The following is a 14,866-nucleotide window of genomic DNA, read 5'->3' on the forward strand; positions in this document are numbered from 1 at the left end:
CACCCTCCCTGCATGCTTAATTGTGGCTTGCGCTCTCCAAAAACAAAAGAAAAGGGGTTTTTTTCCCCTAGCTGTGAACAATGATAGATATGCGAGAGCCGAAAAAGAGATTGACAGGAGGACTGAGGCGGCACTTTTTAAGACAGGAGAGAGACGACAACACAGAAAAGAGACAGAGAGAACAGACAGGAGGAGGAATTGGCAAACATTTGCATCCACATACACTCAGAGGCGAAGACGCAGTGAGTCTGACCACAGAGGGGAGACAGAAGATGAGAGAGGAGGGAAGGGAGAGAGCTGTATCTGGCCGCTGTCCTGTCCGCTGATGGATTATTGCTGTTAACAATGTTAATTAAACTGCACTCATCTACCAATAAAGCCAAAGGTCTGAACATGGAAATGAGCGATGGGGGAAGGATGGCGAGGATAGTCAGATATGATCTATACTTCTCAGACTTCTTGCCAGGGCTTCACAGGAGCAGCAGCATCAGTTTAAAGGAAAGAACCAGAGGAGGGCTGTTGTGAAACGATGGCTTATGAAACAAAAGAGCCCAGTTTGATATCTGTACACAAATGAGCCTAAATCCTTCTTCACAAACCCTTAAGTGCCTATTGTGTCTAATATCGGATTTAACCTCATATTAACCCTCAGACAGATTAACCTACTGAGCAGATTATGTATGCTGTATGTCAGTTAGGGTTAAAAAATACTCATTGGTGTTAAATGGTTTTTACAAAACCTTTTGTTGTAGACATTTTCCGTTGTAGACATTTTCCGTTGTAGAGGAAACATATCTGCTGGGGTTTGATTTGGTACCTGATCAATACCAATGTAACGATCACCTCACCAGGAGGCTTTGTCTCAGACTTGAGGAGACAAGTTGTGCTGATGCTGTTGTCATGTCTACTGGGTCTGTCGAAGCGATGGATCGAGACTGCTGTGATCTGACGGTGTGTGTGTGTGTGTGTGTGTGTTAGTAAGGAGGTCTTGAGAAGTTATAACAGGTCAGGATTATGTCCAAAGTCTAGAGAACAATTAGATCAGAGGTTGTTTTAGTTTATTTATGGGTGTATTTGTCTGTGTTTATTTGTGTACATGTCTGTGTGTGTAACTTCAGATTTCCCTTGGGCAGAAATAGCAAGTATAAGGCCAGGGGGCATTAGGCTAATGAGTTAGCAGGCAACATTATGCAAGTCATTATGGTGATTAGTGATTAGTGATGTGCTGAGATTACTGTACAGTTATTCAGTAGCAACAGATGAACTGAGGATGAACCAACAGATGCATGTAACACACTCAGACAACCAGTGGTATTCTTTACTCAAGTAAAAATATGAATATGACAATGTAAAAAATACTCCATTGGAAGTAAAAGTCCTGCATTCAATCTCCTAAAGTAGAGGTTAAAAGTATTAAAGTCTGAAAAGTGATATCATAATGTATAAAATGTACTTAAAGTATCAAAAGTAGAAGTATTCCTTTAAACAAACAGCTCTGTTGACTGATATTAAAAGATATTATTGCATTAAATTGTGTGAGTAGCTCTTTACTGGTGTAGCTGGTTGAGGTGAAACCTAGAGGTCCAGCCGCCTCTTAAGGTCACAAGATAGATCTGAGGGGTTGTGAGATGACTAATGGGGGTGGGAAGAAGTAAAAAAAATCAATTCTGCTACACAATTGTAATCATTTTTTGGACTTGGTCTCTAACCTTGCTTGACATATTGGATCATTTCTTCTCTTTGGGCCTCAAACTGTTATTTCTATGAAATCTGGAAACTGCTGGAACTACTAACAACTCAGAGACATCTAAACATGACATTGGGCCTGAAGAAGACATTGCTTTTTTGTGAGGGGTCAGAAGACAAAGAAGTTGGAAACCACTGGCTTAATCTTTAAAGCTCCCCTCCAGACATGTTTTAAGCTATATAAAAATACTTTGATAATATTTTTTGACTTATATGGTTTTTTTCCTCCACAAAACAAGTTCAGTGACCTTGTTAAAATTCTTACAATGGCATCTTCTCCTTCCCACTCAATGAAAAACCCAGATTATATGAATATGTGAATATTTTTCATTTCAAAAGTGTAAATACTAGACAGAGGATGTCTCCTCCTTCACTGCAAAGTCCGTTCTCAGTGTCTGTGCACTGGAAGCTTCAAGTTTCCACATCACACTTGTGTAATTTACATACTGGACTACAATTGGATCAAAACTCATTGTGATGTCACAAATCATGCTTAAAGATACACGTCTAACTCAGATTTTCAATGAGCACAGAGAAACTTTCCCCCTTCAGCACTTTAACAATGTGTTGCATTTTATAAGGTTATAATATGTTTATTATGTCAAATCCTGACCTGAAACCTAACTAGTAACAACAGCTGTGGTATAGTAAGAAAAAGCCTCTGAAATGTAGTGGACTGGAAGTATAAAGTAGCATAAATTAGATTGTGTATCTCAAGTACAGTACTTGAGTAAATGTACTTACTTTCCACCACTGCAGACAACACATCATCTTACCCCAGTTTTAACTCACCCTCAGTAGAAGGACACGCAGAGGCAAAGCTGTCATTTTTTATTTTCCATCTCCTCGTGCCTGTTCTTTCTCTTCCTCTCTCTCTACACACTTCCTCAACAATCTATTTCCCTACATCTCTCTCTCTCTCTCTCTCTGTGAAGCCCATCAGTACACATGGCCGTCGCTCCGTCACTCTCTTTCACCATCTGTGACAGTCTGGGCTGGATAACTGATCTGCTCAGACTCCTTACCCTGCCAAAGCTTGCCTCAGGCCAGGTGTGTGGATTTTTTTTTTTTTTTTTTTGCTTGTGTATGTATGTGTGTGTGCAATGAGGTCGCTGTGAGGTCACCTTGCACGATCTAACATTCATGGCAGCATGCTGGAACAGTGAGGTACAATCAGTGACTGTACAAATAGGTCCCTCAGGGTGTTTGGATCTCATTTGTCCTCCATCACTGTGTCATGCACCTTGCAACAATCCCTCAATGCAGCTGTAGCTGGAGGTATAAAAATATTTCAAACCCAGGGAAAAATTTAAAAAAAAACTTCTCTCTCTCTCTCTGGTCCAAAAGTTATTGTAATTTTTGTCCTGTGTCTTCAGGGATGTCCCAAGCTGATCTCCTGATTAGTAATGAGGCTGATGAAACCATATTTTTATTGATTATATCTGTTACTATAAGCATGATCCTTTTCTCATCCTTCACTTTCCTTCCATCTCAGTGACATTTTGTAGGTATCCCACAAGCATAAAGTGCTATTCTTGGTTAAAAATCTGTTTAAAAATTGCATTCGCGCTTCGACTGTACCAAGTTTAGATTAAAGTGTAAGCTGTGAAGAGGTATTATGTGGGCAAACAGAAAATGTAGAATCAGAACTCAGTATTGGCAGATAATAAACAACAACTCAAGTCAGAATTGGGGAGGAAAAAGGCCCTGAATTTCAAATTGCAAATAGATTTTTCCTTTTTAGAGAGAATTCATGATTGCCTCCTACAATCAGAAAATAATTTGAGCATTACTGGAGAACACAGGAAAAAGGTGGCAGCCGGGATGATTCACTTGCCGTTCAGTCTCCCTTCACCGTCTGTTTCTTTGTCATTCCCGTGTTTTCTCACTCATCCCATTGCTTAGGCTGGGGAAACACTCAGACATCATTCTGGCAGAATGCCCTTGACATTTCCAGTGTTTGTCCCCGTTTTCCACTGCCCGTATATCTTTCACCCAATCTTCAATAATATATGTTTCTGTGAGTTAGATGATAATGTTCCTGTTTTAAGGTCCAATATTAAAATTTCCTCCAGTTAATAACTTGTCTAAATAAAAGGTGCTGGAGTCCAGTTTTATGTCTCTGAGCTAACAGGGAAGGAGAAACATCCTCAGTAAAGTGGGTTTTTGTGTTTTTAAGAGTCCAAACTTTTTAATTGAGAGGTTTTGCTACTGTCTCTGCCAGGACTTTCCAACCTGAGCTAAAATTAACCTTAATATTCACTTGCCTTGGCTTATGTCCTGGTCATTAAATGAAAATCCTCATAAACGTCCTTTAAGTCTCTTCATGAGCAGCACTCAATATTGTAATTCTGTAGATACCAACGTACAATGAGACAAGTACACCAGGAACTAAACCGCAGCACATTTTCAGGTTAGAGAGAGTTTGTGTGTGTGTGTGTGTGTGTGTGTGTGTGTGTGTGTGTGTGTGTGAGAGAGAGAGAGAGAGATGGAGAAAAACTGAAAGAGTGGGAGAGAGTGAGAGACAGAGATAGAGAAAGATGTGTGTGTCCTCTTTGTTCTCACATATCTCAAATGTGCAGTCTAATCCCAGCAGTTTCGGAACAGTGGTTGCAGCCTTGAAAATACTTTTTTCCATGCTTGCTGCACTACAGTTTCCCTAAATCCTGCAGTACAGGATGGATACAGGATGACAACCACTCTGCCCTCTCTACCACTCTCCCTCTTTGGAGACAAATTTCCCTTCTTGCCCTGCACTATGATACTGTGATCCTGTAGTTGGTCAAGATGTCACTGTTGTCTGCATCTTGCTGGAAGCAGAGCATGGCAGTCACCTATCTGTCCTAACCGCCCATCTTATTTCTGCTGTGTATGGCATGATGTCACTGTGTTATGGTAATATTACCAGGCTTGTGGTCAGTGGTGTCAGTGTGACACTATGCAGGCTGTGTTATGAAGTATGCCACTGACCGACACAAGGCCCTGGGGCCCACTGACACACTGCAGGCCAAGGGCTATAAGGTCAAAAATACTACTGGAGGAAATAAACATCAGCAATCAGAGGAATAAACACACATGTAACATTTAACTTACATACAGATACTGAAAATAGAAGCACACACGGCACTTGACAAACACCTTACACACACAAGCAGAGTTTTCGAGGAGTTGTGGATGGGAATCTTGATGTTTTCCTATTTTATATAAAAGAGAACCAAAGGGAGCACAAATGTTTGTGTTTATTGTGTGCACCTACATCTGTAACATTTGTCTCTGTGCATGAGTGCGTGTGAGCGGCTCTGTGTGTTGCCGCCACCAGAGCGCTGCAGTCTCCGTGTCAAATCATCAGCTGAATGGTCGGGAAGCTCAACGCTGACACACTGACAGAAAGCAGGGCTCATCCCCTCCCTGGAGGAGGGGCTAGTTTGGGGCGAGAAGCTGCTGAAAAACATCGCTGACTCTTTCATGAACTTCACTCCGTTTTTCCTCCAACTCCTCTCTGTCTCTCACACACATAAAAGAGCAATGAGCAGTGGAATAGCAATCACTTTTTTCAGGCTATTTGGACTACACTGTCACATGCGTCGTTGCCCTGCAGTCTACAGACTTGTAAAAAGCAGGTTTGATTCATGTATACAGTATGTTCACATTACACTCATACAGATGAACAGAGCTGTGAGGTTTTAACCTGCGGGGCAGAGAGCCCGTTCTGTGAACTGGGAACAGAGCTATTTATAAGCCGATTAATTATGCCAATGCATATGGTGATCAGTGCGGTTGTGGTCTCATTTAGAGGGGGAGGTGGAAGCTATAGACACAAGCTTATCCTCAAACCCCCCCGATCACAGAGAGTTATCCAAAGCCTACTGTTCATTTTTGTGTACACACAAGCAGGCTGTGCGCAGAGTGATGCAGTGAAGGAGAACGTCCTTCAACCAAACAACCTTTGATGAATCCTCCTCAACCATCCACCCTGCTGAGGTTTCCCTGCACAAATTCATCAGTCCCGACCAGCCTGTGCCGCTGGTCTGTAGCTGAACTTGACCTCTGACCTCCCCATGGAAGCTGGATACTGGATAGAGAGTCTGAGTAGAGCTGAAATGATTAGTAAACAATTAATTGTTTAAATATTTTTCAAGCAAAAATGCCAGAATTTTACTAGTTTCATATTTTCAATTCTGAGGATTTGCTGCGTTCTTTGTCTTATGTGATAATAAACTGAACATCTCGGTGTTTTGCACTGATGGACGGTAAAAATAAGCAACTTGATAAGATCGCCTTGAGCTTCAGGAAATTGTGGTCGGCATTTTTCACTATTTTCTGATATTTCTGACATTTTGTAATTTGTTATAGACCAAATGATTAATTGATTAATGGTGTAAATAATCGTCAGATTAATCAATAATGAAAATAATCGCCAGTTGCAGCTCTAAATCTGAGTGATTATTTATGAATACTTAAAAATTATGTTGAAAAGTTACTTTTTTAAAGCGCCTATAGGACACTTGCGTTGCACATCAAAAACTTTTTTTTCATTTGTATTCATTTCTATTCAACATATATTGTTTGTCTCTTTTTGAGGATATGCTCGTATAATTGATGTGATAATTGTCTCAAGTGTTTTGGAAGTGGCTACCCAACGGCTTTAATGTAAAGATGTTGTATCCTGTTGTGAATTTGATATCTGATGAACATTGTAACTCTAATAAACACAATGCTGACGCTAATCCAGCCTTTTCTTTCACATGATCTATCCTAAACATCTGCCACCCAGGTGTGCATTACACAACAGTTAGTTTGAAATACAGACACTGAAATTAAACATTGAAACAATGGTTATAGAGAATATAAAGAACTTTCACTTTTCAACCACATTTTTCAGAGGTTCAATTGAGAGCCTTGACATTTTTTCACCTGCAAATTGCCAAAACTGTGCATACTAGAAGCGTATAATGTGCGACTTTTGGACCCCTCCTCTTATAGTGGCGCTCAAGTAGCTCGCTGTTTAACCAGCTAAACGCATCATACTGGGGTTAGCTAAGACTAAGAATAGCTGACCTTTTTTCCATCACATCCACTAGGACTGAATAATACACGCCTTCACACTCCTCTCCTCTCAAATACGGCATTAGTCAGATTAACACCATCCTCCTTTCCATCATTTCTCCATATGATCCCGTCTTCCTTTGGCTGAGGATGAGTGGAGAGAGAGTGAAGGTCAGATAGCAACAGCTCTCCCTCCTCTTCCCTCTATCGCTCGGTCTTATCAGTCTTGCTCTCTTTATCGCCTCCCACTTTTTCATTCCCACTCTGGAGTGTTAACATTTATTCTCCCTTTGTGTCTTCCCTTCAGCCTTTATCACTCCATTTCCTTCTAACTCGATGTCCTTCCATTTCTCTCAGTTTTGCTCTGTCATCTTCACACTCTCCCCTCTCTCGTTTCCAATTTTATTCTCTTGGCTCGCATATCAGTTGGCCCCAAAAGACACACACACACACACAAAAACACACACACTCAGAGTCATGCACACAACTTGAAATACCTCCCCTCCGTGCCTCAGGTGATCACATCACAAACACACCCACACAAGCATCACATCAATCTCGGTTTCAAGCTCACACCGCAAAATGCACAGAGACATAAAAATATATGGTGGCTATGCTACACAAGTAGGCCGGTTGAATTCGATATGCTTCTCTGCACCAGATGGGACTGAGAAATCGTTCCAGCTGATAAATAATGTATCGTCTACCTGTATTAAACTGAGCCGATGCCTCCTTGTCATAATGAATGTTTTAATGAATTTGAGTGACAGATCTGGGGCACCGGCCATTGATAACACCTCTATAGTCTGCCTGTTTTTCTTTTCCCTATCTGGTATCTCTCTGTTGCAAAGTCCATCTTAATCTGTTTGGCCAATTTCTCAGTTTCTGTCTTATCAAATTTTTTCATCTTCTGTTCTTTTGTCACGTTGTTTCCTGTCTCTCTTCTCATCCCATCTCAAATAATCTATAATTCACTTTCATTAAAGACATATCAGATTCACTTGGTGTGAAAACCTGACTTGTTTCTTCCATTCTTCCTTTCTGTGAACCCACAGACCCCTGTTTCTGTTTCTGTTTTTATGAATATTTAACTCTTGCCCTGTGTGTGGCCCTGTGCCTTGGCTGTTTGCCTTGGGTCTGTGAGCCATCCAGGGTACCAACAAGCAGCCAGAAATACTTTTCTCCAACACTGGAGCCACAACAGCACCAGCACTGGCAGCCGGGGGGACGAGCCACTTAACATTCAGTGGATTTAGTTCGAGCACTTGTCAAAATCGACCTACAGTGAGTACAGCAGGTCGTTCAACATGCTGAAATTCCATTATGACAAGAGAGGAAATGTATGTATACTGCGTGTGGAGAGTTGATGATGGAGAACATTTAGGTGCTCAGGACTGGAAAGTTTTGGAACACACTAAGAGAAGATAAATATGTTGGTAGACAAAATAACATAGATCCCTCATGGAAAAGAACATTTACTCTGAAAAAATGTCATCGCAATTAGAAATAAACAAGCCCCATTCATATAAGTCTCATTGCCAACCAGCAGCATTTATCTGCACATGAACTACAAAGAAGCCAAATCACTTGTACCTAAACAAACTGAAAAGTGCAATACTTAAAGGGAATTACACAGAAAATGTGCCAACACAGAGTCAAAAAGTACTGACAAACAACGCCTGTGGTGCAGGCGAAACTAATCTCAGTATAGATGTCAATTAAAACTGTTAATTGACATGCAAACTAGGCTAATATGAGTATTTTTTTCAGCAGTAATTTAATCCCATGAAACTCAAAGTCCTTTTTCACAAAGTGTTTACATGCTGTGATTTGTTATTAGCTTAATATTAGCAAATGATATAAATATTTTCTATTTTCTCTTTAAATGTTCAGTCTTTGTTTTTTTTACTCAAAGCTGCATTTATCATGTGTTTTTGCTACTTGGGTGCAGAACTCCACAACAAGCTAAAAATCATACACATTTGACATGTAGCCTAATCGTATTGCATCGTTGATTTGGCTAACTGTTGCCTGTTTACACATCTAGTTTAGTTTCTGTGCACCTGGTGAATATAAGTCCAATATTTACTCACTTTTCCACCGTGCTCACCGGCTGGTCACTAATGTTGTCTGCTTCATGCTGAGCAAATGGCATATGGTGGTTTTATAGAGCTTTTTATGGCTGAAGACAGCTGGCTGCTGCTTGAAACAACACTGATGAGATCAGTGACACTGAACCAGAAGAGTAAAGTTGTGGGCAGTTGCCTAAACACCCCCCACCCCCCACCCCCCCAAAAAAAGAAAAAAGAGCTGAAAGATGAGAACAATATTTGTTACTGACATTTTGAACATTTTTCAAGATTCCCTTTCTTGTAATAAAAAAGTGTTAACATAATTTTGTTTGTCCTCTATAAGGGGGGATTTCTTTTACATAGCAGGAAGAAACATACAACCGGCACACCAAGAGGCACCTGACACTCCACCAGCTCAGACAGAACCTAATGAACGTCTTCAGGATGTTTAATCTTAGGCTTTCCTGTGATCTTCTCTTTCCTGTCTTGCATTGGCAAAAAACACACCCACTCTGTCTTTATATCACATTCTTCTATCACTCTCCCTCTTGTTTCTCTTCTCTCTTTCCTATGGACAGACAGCTCAAATGCATCTGTCAATCTTTCTGCTTTCCTGAAGTCACACTCTGACTTTGGTGGCTGCCAGAGTCAAGTCATGTCAACCTTTCTCAGTGACACATGTCTAAAACAAACACAAACACAAACTGAGTGACTTATTTAAACACAGGAAAACACAAGCAAGCATTAAAAAACTATATAAAAACTGGAACTGAAAAAGAAATTGAGTAACAAACAATCATACAAACACAGGACTTTTCTAACAATAATCTGCCCTGTTAGCAGTAGTATGTAGTAGTATGTGAAGACACTGCACACTTATACACACACACTTGCATGCACCTGATTCATACTCACACTGAGAGGTAACGACAGCTGGAATCTCTGCACATTAGACTCACAGCCCTGCAGTCACATCGGAGGGCATTCATGACCACAGAAACACACTGCATGCTCTAAAACACACACACACACACACGCTCCCTTGACCCCATTCCCTCTGTTAAACAGGTTACTGTAGTTGTTTATAAGTGCCATATCAATACACGGTTTGTCAGTCTGAGAGACAGAGTGCGTGTTTTTGTGTGTTTCTGAGGGAGCACAGTGGTTTTGTCACGTTTATATAAAAGTGTTATGTGATGTGGGATATAGCTGTGATTTCATATTACTGCAGCTGTGATTTAGTAGAGCCAGTACAGCTGTGTGCATGTTGAAAGCACAAAAACTCTGCCGTGTGTTGTGTTGTGTTGTGTTGTGTCGTGTCACTTACGATTCGAAAGCCCTTCTGTCAATATTTTTTTTTTCTGTTTTACTGCAGAAATGTGAGGATTTGGTGTTTGGTGGGATAAGGAGCAGAGCAGTAAGTATGTGTGAGTGTGTGTATGTGCTGGCGTGTTCATGTTTGTGCCATTTGTTGAGTGTACTTCAGTGAAAGTGAAGGTGGATAACAACTTTGGGGACCTGCTGTCTTCGAGTGGCCTTCCTCACAAGCTCCTTGTCCCTTAATCTCATTCCTTTCTCCCACAGGCCCTGGCTTTAGGGTCTCCTCTAACCTATAGATGCCAGTTTGACTCACACACACTTAAGTGGAGTGAGTCACACACACATCACACACTCTGTCCTTAATGGGAGCATAGGAGTCCAGCTTTTTTGAGCACCATCATTAACCATCTGGACTGAAAGGCCAAAGCATACGGCAGTGGGAGCGCCAGCACACCCAGGTGCACACAGCTTTTGTGTGTTCATACAGGTGTTTGTGTGTGTGTGTGTGTGTGTGTGTGTGTGTGTGTGTGTGTGTGTGTGTGTGTGTGTGTGAGGGGCTAGCCAGAAAAAAAAAACAAAAAGGGCACAAGCATTATCTCTGCCCTCAGGACCCAGACAGACAATGCAGAAAGATCAATGGGATGCACACTGACTGTTAAGATGGCTATTATAAGCAGGACCAATGTTGTTACAACACTTCACCCAGTTCACCTTCTTAGAACTAAGCTCCATTAACATTTACAAGCAAAGATCACCTATGCTTGCCTTCGCTGAGAAGGTCACGAGGCCCTCTCTTACTGATTTTTAATTCAATCCCTGACGCTTTAAAGAATGGATGGCCGAGGTGGCTTTTGTTTTCCAAGTAAATGTAACACAAGTCTGCTGATTTGTTGGATTAAACTTGACACATTATTGAGACGTGAAGGGCAGTCTGAGGAGATCTTATTGCAGAGAGAAGCAGGGGAATGAAATCTTCAGATTGCTCTGACTCTAAGGTCAAACCATTAGCTCTGGACTCTGAGTGTGTGTGTGTGTGTGTGTGTGTGTGTGTGTGTGTGCCTAGGAAAGAGAGAGAGCCTCTGTGCATCTGTGGGAGAGCACATGGCACTGTGTGTGTGTGTGTGTGTGTGTGTGTGTGTGTGTGTGTGTGTATGTGGAAGATAAGTATGTGCATACAAAATAAAGGGAGAGCAACAGTGTAGTAAGTGGCCAACCATCAGGGACTAAATGGCCCAAGCGCCCACAATCAAATTATCTAAATGAGCTGATGTGACAATAACAAATGATAAGACCTTGGAGCGTCTTTGGCGAATAGTCTCAGCAGAGCAACATTTTATTTATTTGTCAGGAAACTGGCCATCAACAGGATCCTGCTTCCAGAACCAAACAAACAAACAGGAGACCACCTGCAAGAGGTGTGACTGTTGCTATCTGAACAGGCCAGATTTTGGCAAAGAAAGCAGGCGGCATGTGTTTTTGTTTTTCAGAAATATGCTTCTTTTAAGATCAAGTCCTTAATGATCATCTAAAAGAAAAATCATCCCATATTTGACTGTTTAGATTACCCCAAATGGTTCTGTGTGTTTTGAACATCTATCAAACTCCACCCATCCTCACCTTGGAACTTGAAGCCCTCTATCTGCACCCAGAGGCAGAGGTCCTCCGTGTCACAGTCGCACCTCCAGGGGTTTCCGCTGAGCCCCAGAGACCGGAGAGCAGGCAGGGCGATGAGGCTGCTGATGTTGAGGACCGTCAGGTTGTTCCGGCTCACATCCAGCACCTGCAGAGCAATGTTCTCCGAGAAGGCATCCGGGTGGATCTCCCCCAGACTCGGGTTATCCGTCAGCCGCAGCATCACCAGTGACGCCAGGGGCCCGAAAGTCCGGTCCTCGATCTGCAGCAGGGTGTTGAACGACAAGTCCAGATAGGCGAGTTTCCGCAAGTTCCCGAAGGTGGACTCGGAGATCTCGGTGAGAGAGTTGTTGCTGCAGTCCAGATACACCAGATCAGACAGGTAGTTGAGCTGCAGCGCCGGAAGGTCCCCGATGCGGTTGTTGGAGATGATGAGCTGCCGGGTGGCCAGGGGCAGGTCATTAGGGAACAGGGTGAGCTCCTGCCCGGCGCACTGGACCACCAGCTGGTCGTCGCACACGCATCTGTCGGGGCAGCCGGCTGTGAGAGCCGGTGAAGGGGCCACCCCCATCACGAAGATAAAGAGGAAGAGGAGCCGGAGGGACTGGGCGCTGGGCTCGGGCAAGAGACGCATGACGAGGCCGCCCAGAGCGTCATGAACTCGGGCTGAGCTGGACCAGGACTCCCCGGCGCTCTCCGGGCATCCTGCATGGGTCTGAGGAGCTGTGAGAGGGGCGAGATGGCTGCCCTGGGTGTCTGGCTGTCGCTGCCTGAAAGCCTGGCTGCTGTTTATATCCAGCCTCTCTTTCTCTCTCAGAAAGACTATCGGTCAGTCACTCACACGCACTCTGGCGCGCCACGCACGTCGCCACAAGACATCATTTCAGAAGGTGACCGAGAGACGCTTATCGCTCTGCGGGCGTGAATCGAGCAGCTTACCGGAGTTTGTCCCTCCTGAAGAAACCACAGCGGACCACTGAGTGTTGGCGACCACCCGCTTGGTGACTCATCTTTGTGAATTAGTTGTCGCCAGCAGAGTGCATTCTTCATTTAGTTACCAAACAAATGCCATGACCTGCGCAAAAATTCCTGAATCCTGGATGTAGACTCAGCAGAGACGCACACCGCTCACATATGTCCTTGACTGTGTTTGTCTGAGTGTGTGTGGGTCTGATATGTACCTCTGTCCAGCAGACAAGTCGGGGTTCTCTCAAGAGCGCGATGGAAAGTGCGTCCTTCCACTCCGCTCAGACGGCTCTGTGTGATCGTCGCTCTCTGCTGCGCGGTACTGATGCGCTCTCGCTCTGCGCTCCCTCCCTCTCCGTCTCTCCGTCCGCGCTCACACTGCAGGTCTGCACACACAGATGTAGTGTGTGTGTTGTGTGTCAGTTGGCAATGGTGTAATTTGCGATGGTGACGTCACCAGGTGTTGCCCACTCGAGATAACCAGCCAGACGTCCAGAGTACAGACCGTCTGTCCGGCCAAAGGAACTCAAAGAAATGAAGGATGATAGTTTCTCTCTCTCCCTCTCTCTCTCTCTCTCTCTCTCTCTCTCTCTCTCTCTCTCTCTCTGTGTGTGTGTGTGTGTGTGTGTGTGTGTGTGTGCGTGCGCGTGTGCGTAAAATACAAGTCAATCATAATCTTGCCTGAAAGCAGCACAGATTTAACAGGCCTTATCTCATGTGGTCCAGTGGCTAATTTCTCCTCATTCTGTCCCCCAGCGGTTTGTTGATAACATAATGCATTCAAATTGGATTGTGCGTGCTCAGTTATTAATTTTTTGGCATACGCACATTTTAATTTGGGAAGGCGGTGAAGTCGGCTGTCCACATCTATGTGCGTCACTTTTTTTGTCTGAATAGTGGACGTGGAAGGAGACTGCAAGGATGCTGATTGCCACCTCTTGTTGCCAGTGTCTCATTACTGTCTCATTCAATGAAACAAAAACAGCTGACATTTGGTTTATGGTGAAAAATGAAATTAAGAAATATTATATGTAATGCCAAGTGGTAAATTAGTTGCCATTCCAACTCTGTTTTAATGCCAACATGTACCAAATGATTGTAAAAAATATGAAGAAATGAGTAGAAAGGAATATATACAATGACCCTGCTTCTAATAGGAGGGTTAAGAGGTTAAATATTCACAAGAGCATAATTATTGATCATTTAGCTACACTTTTGTGCACAGTATAGATGCTTTCAAGCCAGTTTTCTTCAAGGGTCACACAGAGGTCATTTGGCTTTCAGTGAGACTATCATTATACCTAATGAAGCACCTTAATGCTGTTCTCTCAGATGTTATGAGATTGAGCTTTAAAGCAGTGGTTTTAAACCTGTGGGTCGCAAGGTGAATCTGTGGGGTTGTTAGATGATTACCAGGGTATAAGAAATAACATTATGGGTTTTTTTAAATTCTATCATAGAAAATTTAGTTTACTTACACTAAAGACTGTATAGTTTTACCTCTTTAGGCCTCTGAGGAGTTTTCAAATGAAACAACCTAAGAAGAGAAAATCAGTCTTCGATTCTCACCATTCATAGACAAGCAACCTGTGGCGAGGGGACACAAGTTAACATGACATGGCTTTGTGTTAAGGTTGGGAAAGAACAGTGTTATGACCAATTTGATTCCTGCCTGTTTTTCATTAGACAAGAGTGAACATTAACATTATACAATGCAAAGTACAGCCAAGACTGATGAGAATGTCAATTTTGCAGTTTTTGGCCATAAACCAAAATACTGGACAAATTAAAATTTTGACCCAATGACAGCGCTATATGGAAAGTAAAGGGCTACGTGAATGTGTTTCAAATGTTCATGGACATTCATCTAATAGTTATCGACATATTTCACTCAAAACCACAAATGTCATTCTGCAGGTGGCCTTAGATGAAACGCCATTGGATCACCAAAATCAATAGGGTTCATCCTCTGGCGACCACTGATGTCTGTACAAAATCTCATGGTAATCCACACACACACACATACACACACACATACACACACATACACACACACACACACACACACACACACACACACACAG

At 42.7% G+C, this 14,866-nt stretch overlaps 1 protein-coding gene across 1 annotated transcript in view; it reads right to left on the minus strand.

Moving 5' to 3' along the window:
* The window catches only part of LOC122989659 (leucine-rich repeat-containing protein 52-like), a 14,774-nt gene extending 1,581 nt beyond the window's left edge, over positions 1-13,193 (minus strand). Inside the window, exon 1 of the mRNA XM_044362680.1 lies at positions 11,802-13,193. Within this exon, the coding sequence (XP_044218615.1) occupies positions 11,802-12,450 (649 nt within the window). The 5' untranslated portion in view covers positions 12,451-13,193. The remainder of the gene's footprint in view (positions 1-11,801) is intronic.
* Positions 13,194-14,866: the final 1,673 nt, after the last annotated feature.

Source organism: Thunnus albacares, chromosome 9 (assembly GCF_914725855.1).
Source record: "Thunnus albacares chromosome 9, fThuAlb1.1, whole genome shotgun sequence".
Lineage (NCBI taxonomy): Eukaryota > Metazoa > Chordata > Actinopteri > Scombriformes > Scombridae > Thunnus > Thunnus albacares.